The 24,641-nt window shown below is 37.6% G+C and overlaps 2 protein-coding genes, 1 long non-coding RNA gene and 1 pseudogene across 4 annotated transcripts in view; 3 read left to right on the top strand and 1 right to left on the bottom strand.

Annotated features, from left to right (window-relative positions):
- LOC147298391 (disease resistance protein Roq1-like) overlaps window positions 1-4,333 on the top strand; it is a 36,607-nt gene extending 32,274 nt beyond the window's left edge. The window contains exons 2-4 of the mRNA XM_086228845.1: window positions 1,872-3,039; window positions 3,383-3,667; window positions 3,780-4,333. Of these exons, the coding sequence (XP_086084971.1) occupies window positions 1,872-3,039; window positions 3,383-3,667; window positions 3,780-4,169 (1,843 nt within the window). The 3' untranslated portion in view covers window positions 4,170-4,333. The remainder of the gene's footprint in view (window positions 1-1,871; window positions 3,040-3,382; window positions 3,668-3,779) is intronic.
- Window positions 4,334-6,877: 2,544 nt separating this feature from the next.
- On the top strand, window positions 6,878-9,841 carry LOC147298390 (long-chain-alcohol O-fatty-acyltransferase-like). Its single transcript, XM_086228391.1, has 2 exons — window positions 6,878-9,111; window positions 9,593-9,841. The coding sequence occupies exon 1, from the start codon at window positions 7,290-7,292 to the stop codon at window positions 8,418-8,420; it is 1,131 nt and encodes a 376-aa protein (XP_086084517.1). The 5' UTR covers window positions 6,878-7,289; the 3' UTR covers window positions 8,421-9,111; window positions 9,593-9,841.
- Window positions 7,307-12,174, top strand: LOC147298389 (putative long-chain-alcohol O-fatty-acyltransferase 5 pseudogene; annotated as a pseudogene). Its single transcript, XR_015119714.1, has 3 exons — window positions 7,307-7,322; window positions 10,378-10,412; window positions 10,491-12,174. The product of XR_015119714.1 is annotated as a putative long-chain-alcohol O-fatty-acyltransferase 5 pseudogene (transcript).
- A 5,807-nt stretch (window positions 12,175-17,981) lies between these two features.
- On the bottom strand, window positions 17,982-22,782 carry LOC147298388 (uncharacterized). Its single transcript, XR_015120027.1, has 7 exons — window positions 22,586-22,782; window positions 22,366-22,454; window positions 22,170-22,278; window positions 21,774-21,840; window positions 21,307-21,366; window positions 20,938-21,046; window positions 17,982-20,740 (listed from the first exon to the last, which is right to left on the bottom strand). It is a non-coding gene; the product is annotated as an uncharacterized LOC147298388 (long non-coding RNA).
- Window positions 22,783-24,641: the final 1,859 nt, after the last annotated feature.

Genomic DNA, 24,641 nt, shown 5'->3' with positions numbered 1-24,641 from the left:
ACAGTTTCTAACTCAAAACCGATGTACCAAATAAGTATATACAACGGTTATATGGTTAAAACCTGATGTTTTTAATGCATTCATACAACGGTTTCATGTAAACACCGTAGTATGAAAGACCTATAGACATGGCAGTATACCTATTTTCAATAGCCTACACAACGGTTATTATCAATAAATCGTTGTCTTCATGGGTATTTCACCTCGTGTTTGTATCTAAAATAGTTGTAAAACTCATGATTTACATAAGGTAACCGTTGTTTAACATATATATACACATCGGTTATTATATATAAACCGATGTTTAAATTGGCACTCAACAACGGTATCCTTCAAATCATTGATTTTAAAGGTTATATATACAACGGTGGTACATCTATAACCGTTGTGTAGGTGCACCAGGACAACGGATTTTATCCGTTGTCTATTGGGGGTATGAATAGACATCACTCGATTAGACGACGGTAAATTATAAACTCAGACAACGGTGAAAATCCGTTGTCTGATTGCTATTTTGTAGTGGTGAATAATTGATATTTTATAACGCTTTGATATCAGGTTCTGTCTCATATCTGATATAAAAACAATATTTAGATATCAGAACCTATTCCATACCTGATATTGATATCAAGATTATATATATCAGATTCTACTATAGACCTGATATTGATACTATAATTTTATATCATATTCTACCTCAAACCTGATATTGCTATCGAGTTATATGTCAGTATTAGTATCCAATACGATATCTATTTACCAATTCTGTTGGTACTTGGATTTTATAGATATCAGAAATAATATCAAATTGGATATCCATTTTGTATTTAGGATATCAGGTTGAAAAAGAAAAATGATATAATAAACAATGTTTACATATCAGTTTAAAACTGATATCTAAAATACCATACATTAGATATCACGACACCCTATATCAGACGGCTACCCAAATAGATATCAGTCCACGACTGATATCTATCGACATTTTTCTTGTAGTGATATCAAATTGATTTATGACATAATTCAAAATGTCTTACTGTTTTGTTGAAAAACTATTGATATTGCATGGGTAATTAATCCTAATTTTCTAAATTAATTAATGAGTCTTTTTTTCCTTAACCAAACCAAAAAAAAAAAAGACAAAGGTTAAAAAGTGAGATTTTTCGGTAGGTTAGTTGTGTCTTGTACTCTTGTGTTTTGTAAGATCTCTAATTATATATATGTTCACATGTATATGTTTATTTTAAGTAAAATTTATAGTTTTTTTAAAATAAACAGTATACATGACGTTGTAGTAAAGAATGATCGTACAATACACATGATCGTACAAGACAAAGGTTAAAAAGTGAGAGATTTTTCGGTAGGTTAGTTAAGTCTTGTAAGATCTCTAATTATATATATGTTCACATGTCTATGCTTATTTTAAGTAAAATGTATAGTTTTTTAAAAATAAACAGTATACATGGCGTCATAGTAAAGAATGATCGTACAATACACGTGGTCAGGCAGCCCTACCCAAGAATTGCTCCTAAAATTAAAGCCTCTATATTACTTGTATATTAAATGTATTTTGTTCTTGGAAAACATATTAAATGTATTTAATTAAGGCTCTTTTCACAAAAAAAACTCAATAGTCAAACAACATTGGATGATATTAAGTTTTGCTAAGAGGACCGAGTTGAATGAAATAAGATCTAAAACGGGCGAGCCTGGCTTGTGACGGATCAAACTAAGTAGAAGGACTCAAAAACCTTAGCCTAGTCTCAAAAGTTGTTATGTTTACATATTTGGCACATTTGGAATTTTGTAATTTTCTTTTTTATTCACAACGTATGGTTGCTTACATCAAATTATTCGTATCCTTTTTACAGTTATGAATCAAGAGTTGTTGAGAAAATAGTCCGACGGATTTCAAAGACATTGAACTACACATTCTTAACTGCAAACAAGGATTTAGTTGGAATGGATTCTCGTATACAGAAGGTGGATAAACACTTGGATTTAAAGTCGGATGATATTCGCATCATAGGGATTTGGGGGATGGGGGGATCTGGTAAAACAACTATGGCACAAGAAATTTTCAAAAGGATCCATGACAAATTTGAAGCTGGAGCCTTTGTTGCGAATGTTCGAGCGGAATCCGAAAAACATGGTATAGTTGACTTGCAGAAGTATCTTTATGAAAGCTTGCTGGATGAAAATGCAAATATACAGACTGAAGACTTGTGGAGAATCCAATTAGGGAAAAGACTGCGTAGCAAAAAGGTGCTCATCATTCTTGACGATATTGACAAATTAAAACAAATTACAGATTTAGTACCTAGAAAGGATGCTAAAGGGGATAGTTATATTCCTTGGTTGGGTCAAGGGAGTAGAGTGATTATCACAACTAGAGATTACGACACATTGAAGAAATGTGGAGTACAAAATGAAAACATTTATGAGGTTGAGAAACTGAAAGAGGATGAAGCTTTTAAGCTCTTATGTCTGAAAGCCTTCAAGAAAGGCAGTGCTCCAGATGAATATAAAGAGCTGGTGAACAGGTTTGTGAAATATGCCGCTGGGCTTCCTTTGGCTGTTGAAGTTGTGGGTACCGACTTGAATGGGAAAAACGTAACGCAATGGGAAGAAGCATTGGTTAGACTTGCTGATGATCCTGACCATGAAATTTTTGGTGTGCTTCAATTAAGCTATCATGGACTAAAGGATACGGATAAGAAAATCTTTTTGGACATTGCATGTTTCTTCAGGGGGGAGGAACAACAACGTGTGAAAAGGATTTTAGCTAACTTTTATCCAGAAAACGGCATTAGTACCCTCATTGGTAAATCTCTACTCGAAGTAATTGAAGGAAATAAACTGTGGATGCATGATTTACTACAGCAAATGGGTTGGCATATTGTCCGTCAAGAATCTTCTAATGACCCCGGAAAACGCAGCAGGTTGTGGATTAATTATGAGGATGCTTATGATGAGTTAGGAAGCAACAACAAGACGTGGCTTTGTCATGATGCTCGCTATGTACTCACAGATAATAAGGTAAGACATTGACTAATTCTAGTTATACCACATATAAATATATAATCATATATATATATATATATAGAATGGGGCCCACTTATGCAGAAAAAGAAAGATCGAAAAGACCTCAAAGAACAAAATTTTATTGAAACCATCGACTTTCTATTACAATTTTGGGAAATCCAATAAAGTGTAATTAAATGATGAAGCCATATATGCATATATAAAATTCCAATACTAATATACGTACTAATTAATACTATTTGATTGACTAGCTAAGCATAGTGGAAGGATACAGGCATAGAATATATATATATATATATATATATATATATATATATATGTTTTGGTTTTGGTGAAGGGAACAAATGCTGTTGAAGGCATATTCTTAAACTTGCATGCAAATGAAGATGAGATAAAGTTGAAGGCTGATCCGTTCTCAAAGATGGAGAATTTAAGATTGTTCAAGATTCGTAATGTGAAATTTTCTGGATGGAAGCTTGAATCTTTGTCTCTTTCGAAAAAGTTACGGCTTTTTGAATGGCACAGTTGTCCTTTAGAATCTCTGCCCTCAAGTTTTCAACTAGATCAACTTGTTGAACTCAAAATGCCTAAAGGCCGCATTAAACAGCTATCGAATGAAAGTGTAAGATCGATTATATATGTTAATTTACTTCATTCATGCTTTCGAATGTTTATTAATTAATTTGGTCTATTTAATATTATTCTTTTTAATTTCGAAACATGCATGCATGCAGCTGCTTTCTTTGAAAGAGCTAAAAGTACTGGATCTTACAGAGTGCGAAAGTCTGGAGAGCCTTCCCGACTCCATCTGCAACTTGAAGTTTCTCCAAGTTCTTAAGCTCTCAGGATGTTCGAAACTCAAAGTGTTTCCGGAGATTGTGGGAAACAACATGAAAACTTTGCAGGAGCTTCATTTAGACGAGACGGCTATAAAGGAGCTGCCCATGTCAATCCATCGCTTGAGCGGCCTGACCTTTTTAAGCCTGAGAGACTGCAAGGAGCTTCTCAGTCTTACAAGCGTCATTTCTACTTTGACATCTTTGAAACATTTAGACCTCTCAGGCTGCTCACGAATTGAACAAGTGCCAGAAGAACTACGCAATTTCCAAGTTGCTGCTGCTTAAGCTAGTTAATTACTGTGTTTTGGGCCTGTTCTAGGTTATGTGACTATTGAACTTTTGGTTTTTTCTGTTGGTTTGTTTGGGTTATTTTATGTTGAACTTTGTTTGTTGTTATTTAACTTATTTGTGTGTATTACAGTTGTAATTAATGGCAATATTTGGGCTTTCCTTCTAGTGAATATATAAATCCACTTTTATCAATGAAAAAATAAAAATCCATATGCAATCCGGACTTGTAAAATAGTAAAAATCCATATACAATCTCGCGCGCCTCCCCAACTTCTACCTCTTCATCATCCTCCCATCATCCCCATTCATTCCACCTTGGTGCACCACCCACTACCTTCTTCCTAGTTTGGCTTGGCATCTTCAAACTCCTCCTCATTGTCCTTTGACCGTGGTCCTTTATCACCGCCCCAACCATTAACACTTTTTCATTTCATTTCCATAGCTTGCACATACATATTCCCATCAAAATTAAACAACACTCACGTCTAAAATCCCCTCCAAATGAATTAATATTGAAAAACCCTTAACCATCCAAAATAATACAAACATAAACCTTAGAGATTAGCTCAAGTGGTGATGAAGATTAGGAAACAGTGAAGGATTCGATTCCCCCAAAATTTAGTTTAGCTAAAGTACCTTTTGTTAAACAATGATCACAGAGTCTCTCGAGCTACCAGAAAGAGAGAAAAGAAGAAAAGCTTGAGTGAACAAAATGTAATTCTATTAAAATGAACGTTGTGTTACAATCAATGAACAAGCTTATAGCTTTTATACAAAAATGATTAAGGCGACTAACGAAACCAATTGCTAACACTAACATAACCAATTCTATTCAAACAATTAATATCACGTGTCAGCCAAACATTGGCTGACTAAAAACTAATTCTTTAATACTATAAAACCAATCATGCACTGACAGCTATACATCAGCTTATATTTTCAACAAACAAAACATCTAAATAAAATTAAAAATAAATAATTCACCCATGTCCATCTTTAATACTATTTATGTTTTTACCCGCTGCTCCCTCTCTCCCATGTTCATTTCTTTCTTTTTTTCTCTCTCTAAATTATGAATAATTTAATTCAATAACTCTTTTTAATATGCAATAAGCTTTTTTTTTATCATTTTCTCCCAAATAAGTTTTTTTTTACCTTTTTACATTTGTTCGGATCAAAATACCCTTTATATATCATATGTAGACCACACATTCGATAAAGTACTAGACCATAAATTCGACCAGTTACTTCTCCTCTTCTGGTGATCGACCGCATATTCGACAACTAGACCATAAATTCAACCATATGCTTCTCCTCTTTCGGCGATATTTGTATGACGATGACGCCTGTAGCTGATCAGAAAATAAAGAAAAATGTTGAAAAAGACGAGGAAGAGCAAGAAGAGGTTATTGAATCTAGACGACACTTGGCCAAAAAAAAAAAAGAATCTAGACGACAATTCTTTTCGTGGCAAAACAACCTACCACCACCATCTTGATGATGTTGTATCTTTTTGTGGACATAATGGTGGGCTTGGGCAATGGTATAATGCGAGCCACTATTGGGGTCAAGCTCGAATCACCGTCCGATGAGCCATACCTTTCAACATCACTGCAAGATTTTTGGGGTAGACGGTGGAACCTCATGCTAACCAAGATGATGCGTCACACCGTATATAAACATGTCAGGTCCTCCACAGAGACATTCTTGGGGGGCCGAGTGGGCCCCACTTCCAGCCGTGTTGGCATCTTTCTTAGTATCCAACTTTGTTTTGATTATACTCCATTTTGGCATCTTCAAAACACACGGCGGAATGGGTTTTCAGGGTTCATATTTTGTTGTAGAAATTTGATGGGTCCATTAAAAAATTAGGTTGGGTGTTGAGCAAATTGTGCGTAAGCTGTATGCATCTGTTTAATTGTACAGTGCAAAATTTATTTGGGGTGCGCGCCTTGGGGGTTACTGACATTTAGATTCCCTTTTAATTGAGTAGGTTAAGGCATGGAGTTTCAAGTCTTCCCCGTTAAGCTTTTTTAATTTATGAGGTCTAGCTTAGTACTAGACTACCAGTTGGTTTGGCTGGATGGTTAAAGAAATTTTCAAATTATAACAAATTTTGAGGTCCATATTTTGTCAGCACCGATGTGCTGGCCTTCATGCCTTGTCTTTTTCTTTATTTTTTTGGAAAATAAAAAGAAATTAACTTTTTAGATTTTTTTTAAAGAAATAGAAAAATGTAAGACAATGCTTGCCTCAGACTATAGAGGAACTCCTCAATCCTTGTTTACGTGGCACAGTTACAGCCACTCATCTCTCTCCTTTTAAAAAAAAAAAAACCAAACAACCCCTTAACCCAAAAAAAAAAAAAAAAAAAACCCCTTAACCCAACCCCTCCCCCCCCCCCATCACGTAGCTCGGACCCTCCTCCCTTCCCCCACCCAAACCGACCACCCTCTCTCCCTTTCTTTCCCTGCGCCGGTAACCCCTCCACCTCCTCCTTCTCTTTCCCAGCTCCGGCGAGCTCTCCTTCTCTTTCCCCGCATTGACGACCTCCTCCCTAGCCTAAACCCTTGGGGGGAGGTTGCTAGTGCGGGGAAAGAGAGGGGGGGAGGTTACTGGCGCGGGAAGGGGGAGGGTGGCCGGGGGAGGGGGGGGAGGGGTTGGGTTAAAAGTTTTTTTCACTGGGGTTAAAGGTTTTTTGGCTTAAAAAAAAAAAAAAGATGAGTGGTTGTGATTGTGCCAAGTAGACAGGGTCTGAGGCAAGCATTGTCCACTTTTTATAAATGTTTTGAAATATGTTAGGATGTGTTGAAAACTGTCATAATTATTTATATATTAATCTATAAAGAGCAACTAGGAGCTACAAAAGAGAAAAAGTGCAACTGGGTATGAATGGAAATGGATTTTCGAGTCCTATAAAAAAAAAAAAAAATTCAGTATATAATTCATTGCCTCATCATCAGTCAACCTTACCAAATCCATCTAATCCTTAGTTAATAGAATAATTGTAAACCCTTTGAGCCGAACCACATGTCCACATCCTTATATATCTAGGGAAGCAGCTGCATCAACGAAATTGAGGGAGAAGAAGAGAAAGGGAATTAAGATCAAGAAATGGATGATGGTGAAATCAACAACTTCATCAAGGTATGGATCCTAACCATCACATCTCTATGTTATTGTTACTACATAGTAGCACGATTGATCCCAAAGGGCATGTTGAGGCTCCTCTCTCTCCTCCCCATCTTCTACATCTTCATCATCCTCCCCTTGAATCTCCATTCATTCCATCTTGGTGCACCGACTACCTTCTTTCTAGTTTGGCTTGGCATCTTCAAGCTCCTCCTCTTCTCCTTTGACCTTGGTCCTTTATCACCACCCCCACCATCACTTTCTCATTTCATTGCCATAGCTTGCCTTCCCATCAAAATCAAACAAAACCCACCTCCAAATATAGATATCAAGCCCCTAACCACCCAAAATAACACAAACCCATCTCACCAATCCACCAAAAAACTAAGAACATCTGTGGACCCAATTGGTCAAACAGTCACAAAAGTGCCCAATAAGTCAATTTTGCTGGCCATAAAAGCCTTGCTTTTGGGTATGATCATTTGTACATATGACCATAGACAACATTTACACCCATACGTGATCTTGGCCTTGTACTGTTTCCATATGTACTTTGGTCTAGAAATTGTCCTAGCCTTAAGTGCAATCCCAGCTCGAGCCATTTTTGGGTTTGAACTGGAGCCACAGTTCAACGAGCCTTACCTTTCCACGTCACTTCAAGACTTTTGGGGCCGTCGGTGGAATCTCATGGTCACAAACATTCTACGGCCCACTACATACGACCCCATACGCCGTATATCTACGCGTATAGTTGGGCCTCGGTGGGCCCGACTCCCAGCTGTGATCTCCGTTTTTGCGGTCTCGGGTTTAATGCACGAAGTGATTTATTATTATGTTACACGTGTGGCTCCCACGTGGGAAGTAACGTGGTTTTTCATACTACAAGGAGTGTGCATGGTAATTGAGGTGGAGGTAAAGAAGGCGGTGACCGGCAGGTGGAAGTTGCACCGTTGGGTTTCCGGGCCGTTGACATTGGTGTTCTTGGCTGTGACTGGCAATTGGCTGTTTTTCCCTCAGATACTCAGAAACGGTGTTGATGAGAAGGCGATAGGAGAGTATGCAATTATGTTGGATTTTATCAAGGTCAACATTATTGGCACAAAAGCTATTTAATATACACTTCCGTACTTTTATTTTGATATCTTCTACACTTTCGCAAAATAAAACGTTTCGGTTGTTTCATTGGGAAAGTAGATAATATTGTTGTTTGATTTAGATTTACTGTTTGACAACACTAAACAATTAATTATAGCCTGCAAAATGCTCCCTATTGCAAGCAAAAACTCATTTGTATATATTTTTTAGGTGCACTCATATATATAGTAGACATATAGGCCGGTGACTTTATGATTAGAAAACATAAGATGGTCCAACAAGATGGCTCTGAATAATAATATTCAAATGACCAAGGCCAGAATGGCACTGCATGTCTGAGAGTGGTAATTAATTATTATTTTTCTTGTGGGACTGAGAATGTTTTTTATTATTGAATCTTTTTATAATTAAGAGAATCTTGCAGTTGCCACTTGCATCCCCTTTAAAGGTGTGTTACCTTAATATTTGCACATTTGTGGGGTGTTTAGTTAAAGTTGGTATTTCTCCTCCTTACCCAAAAAAAGAGAAAAAAAGAAAGGGAAATGTGACCTTATTATATCCAAGCAATTTGGGACATAAAATGTGTATGCTGATGAGATAAGCCAATAGAAGGGTGAGGGTGAGCAACCTACGAGAAGATCATCACACAAAACACAGCAAAAATCAATCAATGATTGCAGTGGAGGATGAAATCAAGAGTATTTTCAAGGTATGTCTCTCCATCTTGGCATCTGTATGCTACACCTATTTCATTGCTTCTAACATTCCCAAAGGCAAACTCAGGTTCCTCTCTCTCCTCCCCATCATCTACCTCTTCACTACCCTCCCTCTCTCTCTCTCTCTCTCCGCTGCCCTCTCTGCTGGGGTCATTGCCTTGTTTATCACCTGGCCGGGTTGGTTCCTTCAAGCTCCTCCTCTTCTCTTTTGGGCTGGGCCCACTCTCATCTGACCCACCACAAAAGTCCCTCCTCCTATTCATCCTCATTTCTTGCCTTCCAATCAAAACCAAGCAAAATGAAGGACACCGACTTGGCCCAAACCACAAGGCACCTCAAAACCCATCTCCAAATTTAGAGAAACCCCTTAATGTGGATATGAGAAATGCAGATAATTTATAGAAATGCAGATACTATTTGTTTGGTGGTATCCGCATCAGCTGAAAACTGATGAGTAGGAGTGGGACGTTCCAGAAGAAAATTCAGCAAACGAAGAAGAAAAGAAGGAACAAGAAGAAGGAGGAGAAGACTGATGAAGTACATGATGCGGAAGCCAATATTGATCGATAAGAGCGATGATCGCGATCGAGATCAGGTTGTATTTGGATCTCTTGGTTAATAGTGGTATCTGTAAGCAAACAGCTTCGTACGTTTAGGGAAAGTAACTAGGTATGTGGAAAAACAATGAGAAATTAATTGAACGTCCTAGCAATTACTTAAGCAGCTTCTCGCTTTCTTGCTCTGATTAATTGCTTTCCAGCTTCAAAGTTAATTTGCTGTACGTGGAAAGTGCAAAGCGCATTCTCACGTTTGCATAATTGCATTGCAGTACCCAATAACTGAGTGGAAATCAAAAGAAATTAAAAGGAAATTATGACTCAAACCAAAAATCCAAAAGATTCCTTACAAAAGAAAGAGATGGGGTCAGAAGAACATATATGATAGTGCAAATCTTGCCAAAGAATGAGCCGTACGTGTCAATGTTGAAGGACCACATACTCAAAATGACAAATTAACCAGACCCTACTTAGAATCTAAACTTTTACTCATCCCTTCCAATATACTTACTTAAGCTTTTTTTTTTTTGGGGGGGCAAATTTTCCCTATCGTATCTTCACTAAATTATTCTTTTGTATTTGTTTATTTTTTCATTACTAATATTTATTTGTTTTATTACAAGGATATTTGAACTTGATTCCACTCATCCTAGCAATAAATTTGACAAATTAATTTTCTCTATCTTTGGCTTTGGTTTAAAGTTGCACAGTAGTCAGCCGCGTGTGGAAAAACGTTGGTGAGTTTTATTGTCCCTCATACATTTAACCGACCAAAAATTTCTTGTTCAAAATGAGGATCTCAAAATTTGGTGCAGGCAAATTATATATGCTGATCCTGTGATCCAGCACAATCGCAAGATGGTTCAACAAAGATGGCTTTGAATAATAGTCAAATGAGCTAAATAAGACTGATGATCACTGTAAACGAAGCCTTCTACGTCCACTACTACCACTATTGACCAAGACCATAATTGCGTTGCACTTTTGATGATGAAGCCTTCTTCGTGAGTCATATTGATTTTGTTAGTCCAGTTAAAAAATAACATTTATTTTGAAAGGGGGTGGGGGGGTTAGTAAGCTAGGCTGGTATTTCTCCCCTTACCAAGAAAAAGGTAACCTTATTAATAGTATCCAATTAAGCAACTTGGGACACAAATCGTGTCTCCTGATGAGATAAGCTGATAGAAAGGGTGAGGGTAAGCAACGTATCAGAAGATCACACAAAACAGCATCAATGATTGTAATAGAGGATGAAATGAAGGGTATTTTCAAGGTATGCCTCTCCATCTTGGCATCTCTATGCTACACCTATTTCATTGCTTCTAACATTCCCAAAGGCAAACTCAGGCTCTTCTCTCTCCTCCCTATCTTCTACCTCTTCACCATCCTCCCCCTCTCTCTCTCCACTGCCCTCCCTGCTGGGGTCATTGCTTTGTTCATCACCTGGGTTGGTAGCTTCAATCTCCTCCTCTTCTCATTTGGGCTGGGCCCACTCTCATCTGACCCACCACAAAAGTCCCTCATTCTCTTCATCCTCATTTCTTGCCTCCCAATCAAAATCAAGCAAGATGAAGGACTCCCACTTGGCCCAAATCCCAAACCCCCTAAATTGCCTCTAAATTTGCCTACCAAAGTTTTGCTTTTAACTATGGCTGTTGCTGTAAGCGACTACAAAAACTATGTGCACCCAAAACTTTTATTGGGCTTCTATTGCTGCATGTTGTATCTTTTTGTGGACATAATCGTGGGCTTGGGCAACGTTGTATTGCGAGCCATTTTTGGGCTTGAGCTCGAATCACCGTCCGATGAGCCATACCTTTCCACTTCACTGCAAGATTTCTGGGGCAGGAGGTGGAACCTCGTGGTAACCAAGATACTGCGCCACACCATATACAAACCCGTCCGATCAGCTACGGAGACATTCGTAGGGGGCAAGTGGGCCCCACTTCCGGCCGTATTGGCATTGTTCCTAGTATCCGGTTTGATGCACGAGCTTATATTTTTCTACATGACACGTGTGACTCCCACATGGGAGGTTACGTGGTACTTTGTTCTTCAAGGAATGTGTGTGGTTGTGGAGGTTGGCGTGAAAAAGGGGTTAAGTGCAAGGTGGCAATTGCATTCGGTCGTGTCTATTCCGCTGACCATCGGGTTCGTGATGGTCACCGCCACGTGGCTGTTCTTTCCACCCTTGGTAAGGAATGGCGTGGATGCAAGAGCTATCGAAGAGTGCAAGGCGTTGTTCGAATTTGTTAAAAGCAAAAGTTGAAATGGGATGGTTTAGTTTCGTAGCCAACTTTTTTTCTTAGGTATTCGAGTGAGAGTAATTCTAGAGATTTTAAATCTGTGTACCCAATTAGAATATCAGATAATCACATGTTAATTTGTCACATAAGTTGAATGTATTATACCATTATCCAAATATAAATTCACTCGATCTAGATATTAGCAAAACCAAGAATAAAAAATTCTCTAATTCTACGAGGATTCATGCAAATACTAGATCAAGAAATGAAAAGAACAAAATATATGAAGGAAAAATTACGTTTGGTTTTGAGGACATCATATACAGAATGCTCGCTTTTATTTCTCTCAGCTTTTATTTCAGAGACGTACAATACACACCACTTGATTTCCAACAAACACAACCTTTTCTAATATACTACTTCAAAACAATTCCAAATAACACATTAGTTTTAATAGCGACCTGTTTTTTCATTGTTGCCTTCTTTTTTTTTTTTTTCATATTAACTCAAACAACAACCATAGTGAACTGTCTGCCTGGAATTCTTCTATAGAGCATTCCCGACTCGTTTACCCTTCTCCTTAGGCTTGGCAACATTGGGTCACTTGAATAGTTGAATCCAAATGAATCCTCCATGCATGATGTAGAAACCATTGTCATGGTATATTCAGCCTCACCATCATTCATTTGTTTTTTGATTGCAAGCATTAACGAGTGCATGATAAATTGATGATTCAGAGCGTCTTAAACACTTCCTCATCATCCTGCTATACAAGACATAGACCACACTTTTGCGCCCACAAGCCTTCACTGTCACTTGCACCTCCAAGAGGCTACAGTCGTTTAAATGATGATCATATTGAAACCATTGTCGTGGTATATAAGATAGCCAAATGAATCCTCCATGATCATGTAGTCACTTGAATTCTTCATTGGTTCTTCGAAAGTTATGGAGAGACTCCAAACTACTTGATCTTCTCAGTTTCCAAATGGCAAATAGTTATGGAGAGGTTCCATATCTCCTACAATCTCTGGAAACTGTTTTGAGATTTAAACATCCCGAGAGAATCAAAATTTTAAGAGATTTCAATCTGATGGAGTGGGGTAGGCTCTCTAGACTTTCACAACCTTTCAGATTCAATAAAACGAGCTTTTGGAGATTCTCAATTGTTGGCTGAAGCTCTAATAATTTTTAACAACCTTCGAGGATCAACGTCTCAAGATTTAGGACCACACTGAAGTTTGCGGTATTGGTCAAGCATTTGCAGCATGAAAATATAGCATTCTAATTTTTAACTTAATGGAAGACTAATTGTCCCTCTGTTTGGTTTTTTGTCAAAATTGTCTTATCTAATTCAATCCAAAAAAAGTAGGGCTAATTATAGTCATGGTCCTTAAACTTTTCTCCAATTCCCACTTTGGTCCTCCAATTCGTTTTTCAATTCTAAGTCCTCTAACTTTTCCATGTTTTCCACTTCGATCCTTTCCATCACTTCAGTCCGATATTCTGTCAATTTAAGGGGTAAAATGGTCTTCCCATATTTAAAAGAAAGAATCATTTTCTCTCTTCTATTTCCTCACTATCATAACTCTTTCATGAAATTCTAGCAACATCACCATCCCTTCACCATCAGATTATGATCAACCTCAAACTAAGCACACATCACACCATAGAAGAAAGTCTCCTCAAACAACTAAACAAAATCTCATTCAGAGACCATCCAAAACCAGAACTTAGAGAGAGTTATAGAATCGAGATAAAAAATAGGACCAAGGCTATAATTAACCCAGCAAAGTATATACAAATGATTAGGTAAATTTAAAAATCTTACCTTTGAGACGAGGCATCAATAGCCTAGGCAACCATAATTGAGGCATCAATACCCAAGACAGCCCCATCCATAATCGAGGCATCTATGGATGAGGCAACCATAAACCATAATCAAGGCATCTATATAGTGGAGGCAACCACAATCAATGCATCTATATAGTCGAGGCATCTATAGACAAGACAACCATAAACCATAATCAAGGAATCTATATAACCGAGGCAACCATAACAGAGGCATCTATACAACCGAGGAAACCATAATGGGGGCATCTATACAACCGAGGCAACCATAATCGGGGCATCAATATAACCGAGGCAACTGTTAATTAAGGCAACAATATACCGAGACAACCGTTAACTAAGGCAGCAAGATACCGAGGCAACCGTTAACTAAGGCAGCAATATACTGAGGCAACCATTAATTAAGGCAGCAATATACCGCAGCAACTGTTAATTAAGGCAGCAATATACCAAGGCAACCGTTCCGTTTATTAAAGCAGCAATATACCGAGGCAACCATTTATTAAGGCAACAATATACCGAGGAAACCGATAATTAAGGCAGCATTATACCAAGGCAACTGTTTATTAAGGCAGCATTATACCAATTTTTTTTTTTTTTTTTTTAAACAAGAAATCGAGGCATTTATAAACGAGACAACCATAAACCATAATCAAGGCATGTATATAACCGAGGCAAACATAATCGGGGCATCTATATAACCGAGGAAACCACAATCAGGGCATCAATATAACCGAGGCAACCATGATTGGGGCATCAATATATATAACCAAGGCAACGATGATCGAGGCATCCGAGGCATCCAAGGCAACCGTTAATTAAGGCAACAATAAACCGAGGCAACCATTAATTGAGGCAACAATGTACTGAGGCAACCATGCATTAATTGAGGCAACAATATACCGAGGCAACTAGGAATTCAGGCAATAATATAACCGAGGCAACCAGGAATTCAGGCAATAATATAATTGAGGCAACCAGGAATTGGGGCAGCAATATAACCGAGGCAACCATGAATTGGGCAGCAATATAACCGAGACAACCATGAATTGAGATAACAATATAATCAAGCCAACCATGAATTGAGATAACAATATAACTGAGGCAACCATTAATCGAGACCTGGAAATGACCGAGGGAGCCATGAATTAAGGCAACCATTAATTGAGGCATTAAAATAACTGAAGCAACCATGAATTGAGGCATTAAAATGACTGAGGCAACCATGAATTAAGGCAACAATACAACTGAGGCATCAATATAACCGAGCCAACCATTAATCAAGCGACAATATATAGTGGCAACCATTAATTCAAGCAACAATATACCTGAGGCAACCACTAATTCAAGCAAAAATATACTAAGGCAGCCATTAATTTAGGCAACAATATACCGAGGGCAACCAAAATTGAGACATTAAAATAACCAAGGCAACCATGAATTAAGGCAACAAAAATTGAGGCTTCGCATTGAGTAAAAAAATGAAGCAAGACAACCATAAATCTGTTTGGTTTTTTGTCAAAATTGTCTATCTAATTCAATCCAAAAAAAGTAGGGCTAATTATAGTCATGGTCCTTAAACTTTCCCCAATTCCCACTTTGGTCCTCCAATTCGTTTTTCAATTCTAAGTCCTCTAACTTTTCCATGTTTTCCACTTCGATCCTTTCCATCACTTCAGTCCGATATTCTGTCAATTTAAGGGGTAAAATGGTCTTCCCATATTTAAAAGAAAGAATCATTTTCTCTCTTCTATTTCCTCACTATCATAACTCTTTCATGAAATTCTAGCAACATCACCATCCCTTCACCATCAGATTATGATCAACCTCAAACCAAGCACACATCACACCATAGAAGAAAGTCTCCTCAGACAACTAAACAAAATCCCATTCAGAGACCATCCAAAACCAGAACTCAGAGAGAGTTAAAGAATCGAGATAAAAAATAGGACCAAGGCTATAATTAACCCAGCAAAGTATATACAAATGATTAGGTAAATTAAAAAATCTTACCTTTGAGACGAGGCATCAATAGCCTAGGCAACCATAATTGAGGCATCAATAGCCTAGGCAACCATAATTGAGGCATCAATACCCAAGACAGCCCCATCCATAATCGAGGCATCTATGGATGAGGCAACCATAAACCATAATCAAGGCATCTATATAGTGGAGGCAACCACAATCAATGCATCTATATAGTGGAGGCAACCACAATCAATGCATCTATATAGTGGAGGCATCCATAATCGACGCATTTATATTACCGAAGCAGCCATAATCAAGGCATCAATATATCTGAGGCAACCATTATCGAGGCATCTATAGACAAGACAACCATAAACCATAATCAAGGAATCTATATAACCGAGGCAACCATAACGGAGGCATCTATACAACCGAGGAAACCATAATGGGGGAATCTATACAACCGAGGCAACCATAATCGGGGCATCAATATAACCGAGGCAACCATAATTGGGCACCAATATAACCGAGGATAATTGGGGCATCAATATATATAACCGAGTTAACAATGATCGGGGCTTCAATATATATAACTGAGGCAACGATGATCAGGGCTTCAATACTTCAATATATATAACCGGGCTTCAATACTTCAATATATATAACCGAGGCAACAATGATCGGGGCAACAATGATCGGGGCAACAATATACCGAGGCAACTGTTAATTAAGGCAGCAATATACCGAGACAATCGTTAACTAAGGCAGCAATATACTGAGGCAACTATTAATTAAGGCAGCAATATACCAAGGTAACCGTTCCGTTTATTAAAGCAGCAATATACCGAGGCAACCATCTATTAAGGCAACAATATACCGAGGAAACCGATAATTAAGGCAGCATTATACCGAGGCAACTGTTTATTAAGGCAGCAGTATACCGAGGCATCCGTTGATTAAGGCAGCAGTATACCGAGGCAACCGTCAATTAAGGCAGCAATATACTAAGGCAACCGTTAATAAAGCCAACAATATACCATAGCCGACGCATAGGCATCTATTTTTTTTTTTTTAAAACAAGAAATCGAGGCATTTATAAACGAGACAACCATAAACCATAATCAAGGCATCTATATAACCGAGGCAAACATAATCGGGGCATCTATATAACCGAGGAAACCACAATCAGGGCATCAATATAACCGAGGCAACCATGATTGGGGCATCAATATATATAACCAAGGCAACGATGATCGAGGCATCCGAGGCATCCAAGGCAACCGTTAATTAAGGCAACAATAAACCGAGGCAACCATTAATTGAGGCAACAATGTACTGAGGCAACCATGCATTAATTGAGGCAACAATATACCGAGGCAACTAGGAATTCAGGCAATAATATAACCGAGGCAACCAGGAATTCAGGCAATAATATAATCGAGGCAACCAGGAATTGGGGCAGCAATATAACCGAGGCAACCATGAATTGGGCAGCAATATAACCGAGACAACCATGAATTGAGATAACAATATAATCAAGCCAACCATGAATTGAGATAACAATATAACTGAGGCAACCATTAATCGAGACCTGGAAATGACCGAGGGAGCCATGAATTAAGGCAACCATTAATTGAGGCATTAAAATGACTGAGGCAACCATGAATTGAGGCATTAAAATGACTGAGGCAACCATGAATTAAGGCAACAATACAACTGAGGCATCAATATAACCGAGCCAACCATTAATCAAGCGACAATATATAGTGGCAACCATTAATTCAAGCAACAATATACCTGAGGCAACCACTAATTCAAGCAAAAATATACTAAGGCAGCCATTAATTTAGGCAACAATATACCGAGGGCAACCAAAATTGAGACATTAAAATAACCAAGGCAACCATAAATCTGTTTGGTTAAAAATTGAGGCATTAAAATAACCAAGACATTAAAATAACCAAGACATTAAAAATTGAGGCTTCGCATTGAGTAAAAAAAACGAAGCAAGACAACCATAAATCTGTTTGGTTTTTTGTCAAAATTGTCTATCTAATTCAATCCAAAAAAAGTAGGGCTAATTATAGTCATGGTCCTTAAACTTTCCCCAATTCCCACTTTGGTCCTCCAATTCGTTTTTCAATTCTAAGTCCTCTAACTTTTCCATGTTTTCCACTTCGATCCTTTCCATCACTTCAGTCCGATATTCTGTCAATTTAAGGGGTAAAATGGTCTTCCCATATTTAAAAGAAAGAATCATTTTTTCTCTTCTATTTCCTCACTATCATAACTCTTTCATGAAATTCTAGCAACATCACCATCCCTTCACCATCAGATTATGATCAACCTCAAACTAAGCACACATCACACCATAGAAGAAAGTCTCCTCAGACAACTAAACAAAATCCCATTCAGAGACCATCCAAAACCAGAACTCAGAGAGTGTTAAAGAAACGAGATAAAAAATAGGACCAAGGCTATAATTAACCCAGCAAAGTATATACAAATGATTAGGTAAATTAAAAGAATCTTCCCTTTGAGACGAGGCATCAATAGCCTAGGCAACCATAATTGAGGCATCAATACCCAAGACAGCCCCATCCATAATCGAGGCATCTATAGATGAGGCCACCATAAACCATAATCAAGGCATCTATATAGTGGAGGCAACCACAATCAATGCATCTAGATAGTCGAGGCATCCATAATTGACGCATCTATATTACCGAAGCAGCCATAATCAAGGCATCAATATATCTGAGGCAACCATTATCGAGGCATCTATAGAAAAGACAACCATAAACCATAATCAAGGAATCTATATAACCGAGGCAACCATAACGGAGGCATCTATACAACCGAGGAAACCATAATACCGAGGCAACCATAATCGGGGCATCAATATAACCAAGGCAACCATAATCGGTACATCAATATAACCGAGGCAACCATAATCGAGGCACCAATATAACCGAGGATAATTGGGGCATCAATATATATAACCGAGTTAGCGATGATCGGGGCTTCAATACTTCAATATATAACCGAGGCAACAATGATCGGGGCAACAATATACCGAGGCAACTGTTAATTAAGGTAGCAATATACCGAGACAACCGTTAACTAAGGCAACAATATACCGAGGCAACCGTTAATTAAGGCAATATACCGCGGTAACTGTTAATTAAGGCAGCAATACATCGAGGTAATCGTTAATTAAGGCAGCAGTATACCAAGGCAACCGTTAATTAAGGCAGTAGTATACCGAGGCAACCGTTTATTAAGGCAGCAAAATACGGAGGCAACTGTTTATTAAGGCAGCAATATACCGAGGAAACCATTAATTAAGGCAGCATTATACTGAGCCAATCGTTTATTAAGGCAGCAATATACCGAGCCAACCGTTTATTAAGGCAGCAATATACTGAGCCAACCGTTTATTAAGGCAGCAGTATACCGAGGCAACCGTCAATTAAGGCAGCAATATACCGAGGCAACCGTTAATAAAGCCAACAAATATATCATAGCCGACGCATAGGCATGTATTTTTTTTTTAAAAAAAAAAAAACAAGAAATTGAGGCATTTATAGACGAGACAACCATAAACCATAATCAAGGCAACCAAAATTGAGGCATCTATATAACCGAGGCAACCATAATTGAGGCATCTATATAACCAAGGAAACCATAATCAGGGCATCTATATAACCGAGGAAACATAATCGAGGCATCAATATAACCGAGGCAACCATGATTGGGGCATCAATATATATAACCAAGGCAACAATGATCGGGGCATCCGAGGCAACCGTTAATTAAGGCAACAATGATCGGGGCATCCAAGGCAACCGTTAATTAAGGCAACAATAAACCGAGGCAACCGTTAATTGAGGCAACAATGTACCGAGGCAACCGTTAATTAAGGCAACAATGATCGGGGCATCCAAGGCAACCGTTAATTGAGGCAACAATAAACCGAGGCAACCGTTAATTGAGGCAACAATGTACCGAGGCAACCGTTAATTGAGGCAACAATATACCGAGGCAACTAGGAATTCAGGCAATAATATAACCGAGGCAACCAGGAATTCTGGCAATAATATAACCGAGGCAACCAGGAATTCAGGCACCAATATAACCAAGGCAACCATGAATTAGGGCAGCAATATAACCGAGACAACTATGAATTGAGATAACAATATAACCGAGGCAACCATAATCGAGACCTGGAAATAACCGAGGCAGCCATGAATTAAGGCAACCATTAATTGAGGCATTAAAATAACTGAGGCAACGATGAATTGAAGCATTAAAATAACTGAGGCAACCATGAATTAAGGCAAAAATACAACTGAGGCATCAATATAACCAAGCCAACTATTTACCAAGCGACAATATAAAGAGACAACCATTAATTCAAGCAACAATATACCTGAGGCAACCACTAATTCAAGCAAAAATATACTAAGGCAGCCATTAATTTAGGCAACAATATAACGAGGCAACAAAAATTCAGACATTAAAATAACCAAGGCAACCATGAATTATGGCAACAAAAATTGAGGCTTCGCATTGAGTAAAAAAAATGAAGCAAGACAACCATAAATCATGGGCATGTCTAGTACATAATTGATTTGTAAAATGATATAACAACGCAAGTTTCACGGCAAGTTAACAAACTAGACAAATTATAAATTGCAGCATCCACAGAAAGTTTGAAGGGGGGTCGCAGACCAACAGAAAGGAGAACCAAAAAGAAAGGGGAAAAAAAAGCATAAAACAAACTAGACATTATAAATTGCGAGAAACAGATATTTTCATCTTTTATTTGTCCATTTTAGTAAATTCCAGTAATCTTTGCATTTCAAATATGTATTTTCAATAATTAAAAAATTCACAAATTACAAGATAAAAAAAGTTCTGAGAATGCTTGCACACCTTATCATAGGTCTATGGGGATTCTCAAACCAACATGGACAAGCTTCACTGGTATTCCTTCCCTATATGCAAACAAAAAAAACTGAAAACATGAGTTTCTTACGTCATGATATCACTTGCTTATACAGGAAGCCAATTACAAAATATTACCATTATTCCACTTAAGTCTCAACTCTAAATCTAGAAGATTAATGCCAATGCCATAGAATCATTGGGACCATCATCCAATTAGATAAAGGAAAGTGATAGTAATTATTACCTTCTATACCATTCCATAAAAACTTATTGTCCTTGTGGTGATCAAACTCAAGAGTTGTTCCAGCTAACAGGGCTTATTTTGGACACATCCTCTTCACAGCTTGAAGAATCTGCAAAAATACTAGTAAAGTGACATGAACAAATGCAGATAATTTTTAGTACATAAACAAAACATGTGGGAAGCAAAAGTGAGTATTATGGGAGCCATTCTGCGATAGAGCAAAAGGCAAAGCAGATTATGAAAAATATGAATTACTGGAAACAGACTACATTTTCCCCACTTTAAATGAGAATTCAAGTTAAAGTATTTATGGTTCATCAGCCCCAAACAACACATAACTGCACATATTGAAACAGAATCTCTACTGACCTTGTATAGTGTGTCCAAGATAAAAAGATCCAACTGTCCAGCTCTCATCTTTTGAAATGACTGCAAAAATAGGCTATAATATAAATCCTTAGATATGTTCTTTTCTTTTTTTTTTACAAAAGGAATACTTTGTAAACGACAAAGCACATCAGATTTAGGGGGGGGGGGGGGGGGGGGGGGTTCCCAAAGATTCGATGTCCTGGAAAGATCTTTTCACCATGATCACCTCAACTTATTTCCTCACTGAATTCAAAACCAGATACCCTTCATACTTTAACAGATAATATTAGAAGATCCTACTTACTACCCTTCTCAACCATTCTATTACCCATAAACAGTGTCCTCACAGTACAGCATCCATGCCTCAACGCAAGAAGCAGTTCACAATCAAGAGCGTTTTACCACATGGTTATGCAAACAAAAAGACAAAGTTCAATGACCAATTAAAAATAGAAAAAGAAACATACATTTTACAATCCTCCCTACTATAGGGTGAGAAAGTTTCTACGAAATGCTGCTCCTTAAGAACAATCCCTGCAGTCAAAAAACTGATTCACTTAAATAAACATTTTTCTTACAAAAAAGACCCCCAAAATAAAAAAGTTCTAAGAGGGGGTGATCCTAAACATCTTATCTTCAAATACTGTAATGAGGTTCAGATTCCCCTTAATCAAGATTGAGCCCCATCATTCGGAGAATTTTGTCAAACTATAGATTTCCATAACTAATTAATTTATACAGAGACTCACACAAAATATCATATAAAAGATTAATCTTCAACAATGTGGAGATTCACAATATGCATTAACGTTTAACAGTAATAAGAAATACCCATAAAGCACAAGAAACCAATCAACACTCACCATACTCTGTTCTTGCAGGAAAGCGTGAAACGTCAGATATATGAGCAATTTTACATCTTTCACCAAATAGATAACCCAAACAAACATAATCTTCCGCATGCATCATCACCTACATTTGAGGAACAAGTAAGAAACTAGAAGATAAACAAGGAGTAAAATATTTATGTCCAGACCCAAAAAGATTTGGCGAGATTACCTGGAAAAGGAACAAACTTTAGGCCTGATGCAACAAAGGGGGTTTTCACAATGCTCCTCAATTATCCTCCAGTCAAGTTGGATTGCAATCTACTCGAAACAATTGAATGGCAAATTGTCAGATAAGAAAACCCTAATCAAAAAAATTCGTGTAATCTAAACCCTAGACTTCAATTACTGTATAAAGACTACAGAAAGCCCTATAAAATATATGAAAGTACCGGCAATTGGGGTTTTGGTCTGGTGGGGGAGGGACAGCACCGGCTGAGAGCACACGTGGCAGCTGGGGGCTGAGTGGGATCGTCATCTTCATCATCGACACCCAAAGCATTGTCGGTGAGACTACTCGGCTTCCTCTTCGCCGCTCAAGACGACGCTTTCACTTGGTCGTTGCTTTGGCGGTGAGTTGCGCCCAATAGCGGGGAATCTAAAACTAGCGGTTAGAAATATTAGGGGCTGGGTTACTTAATTAAGGTCGGTGCGATTTCAAAATTAAGTCGGTCTGAATGAGTCGTCACGTGCGTGTCGCGTGCGGGTCGTCACGCTTTTTTCATTAGAAAAATAATAATAGAATACAAAGGCAATTTTGTTTAATTACAAATTTAATATTCCAAAATTATATTATTTATTTTTTCTAAAGATAAATGTATATATTTTAAAAATATTAAATTCTGATAAGTACCCTTTTGGCCTTTACCCACTTTTTTCTTGAAAAATTACCAGCCATGAAATTTTTGTGAAATAAGTGAATAGCAGGACCCATTTTAGACTTATTTAATTTAACAAATCTTATTGAGAAAAATATTTTATTTGTTATACACTTATACTTATGGTTTTAGAATAATAAGTTAATTTTCAAGCGCTGAAGAAAAACTAATTTTAAAGCACTTAATTGGGATGGGTCCTTGTGGAAACACCATGTAGAAAGATAAGAAAGTTTTTCCTAAGTTATATGAGAAAAATATTGTTTGTGAATGGCAATAACATTGTTGCTTGGTGTTACGTACTAATTCACACTGAAAAAATTACTCTTGGTATGGGCTCTTTTTTTTTTTTTGGCCACTCTTTGTATGGGCTCTTAATTAAAGCAATTACATTAGCAACCTTGAGTTTCTAATATCGGATCATGTACATTAGTATGAACAATAAATTTTCAGCCATGGTGGTTGCATACAATTGTAATCCTGTCTCTACCCATAAGGCAAAAGCGGAGAGAATATTTGTTAGTCTCAAACGCATCGCCATGCATATATTCACTTTAAGTAGTTTTATCGATCATTTATTGAATAAGTGAAAGAAATAAGTGCAAAGTTTCAAAATTAGTCCACACGGAGAGTATAAAGATGCAAGACACTATTTTTGACACAGTATCATGAATGTAGCACATTCAAGCGCATTTATTGACAAGCAAGGAAGTCCAAGGCTTACACATATATGACAGAATACAAAGACAAGCTTTAAAGCCATTGTATGATTGAGATCGAGTTTATCAACTACTCAACCGATAAGCAAGCTTCCAAGCCTTCCATACTACTATTATTCAACATGCCTGCAATATATATTATACCACGGCCAATGTTGAAGGGTTATCTAATTCTCTGTTCCAGCTGGTGTTTTGCCGTGGTGGTGGCGGCCGCCTTGTCCATGTCCATGCATGCCTGTGGTCAGGGACAAAGCCAGTAATTAAAAATGGGGTGGGCTAAAATTAAAGGCTATTTGCAACAACAAAAAAAACTTGAAGGCTATCGAAATTTTGGCAACATCTTAATTGTTTTTAGCGATAATTCCCAAATTAAAAAACCTATTAAAACGCATTATTGATCTAAAATAAATTTTATTTAAAGAAAATTTTACGAAATGAGCGAATTTTATTAATATACAACAAAACATATACCTAATCAGGGAGGTAATGACTCTTACCCCTCAAAATGTATAGTTATACAAAAAAGCCAATAACAAATAAACATGCAATGCAATTAAATACAATATACCACTACTTAAGTTGTGTCCTACAATTCTTAATAATATAAAAATCATCAATTACATAATCATAACTTTAAAAGAAGTTAAGAGCACTTACCTTTTCCTTAAAGCTTTGGAGTTGGGTGCGATTGGGGAGTTAAGAGCAGCTGGGCAGAGCCGAAGGGCAGCTGAGAGTTATTGTTGAGAATGAAAGTACGAGAGGATTCACCCAATTGAGAATGAGCAGCAGGCAGCTGGTTTAATTAGTTAATTGGGGGATAGGTTGGTAGCTGGGTTATTGAGTCTAATTGGGCT

This window comes from Dryas octopetala, chromosome 1 (assembly GCF_963921425.1).
Source record: "Dryas octopetala chromosome 1, drDryOcto1.1, whole genome shotgun sequence".
In the NCBI taxonomy this organism is placed as follows: Eukaryota; Viridiplantae; Streptophyta; class Magnoliopsida; order Rosales; family Rosaceae; genus Dryas; species Dryas octopetala.
This window is presented reverse-complemented; position numbering and strand designations above follow the sequence as displayed.

Bases quoted from the DNA above. Each gene is read 5' to 3' on its own strand.
- LOC147298390 (XM_086228391.1), top strand. From the start codon at position 7,290: ATGGATGATGGTGAAATCAACAACTTCATCAAGGTATGGATCCTAACC.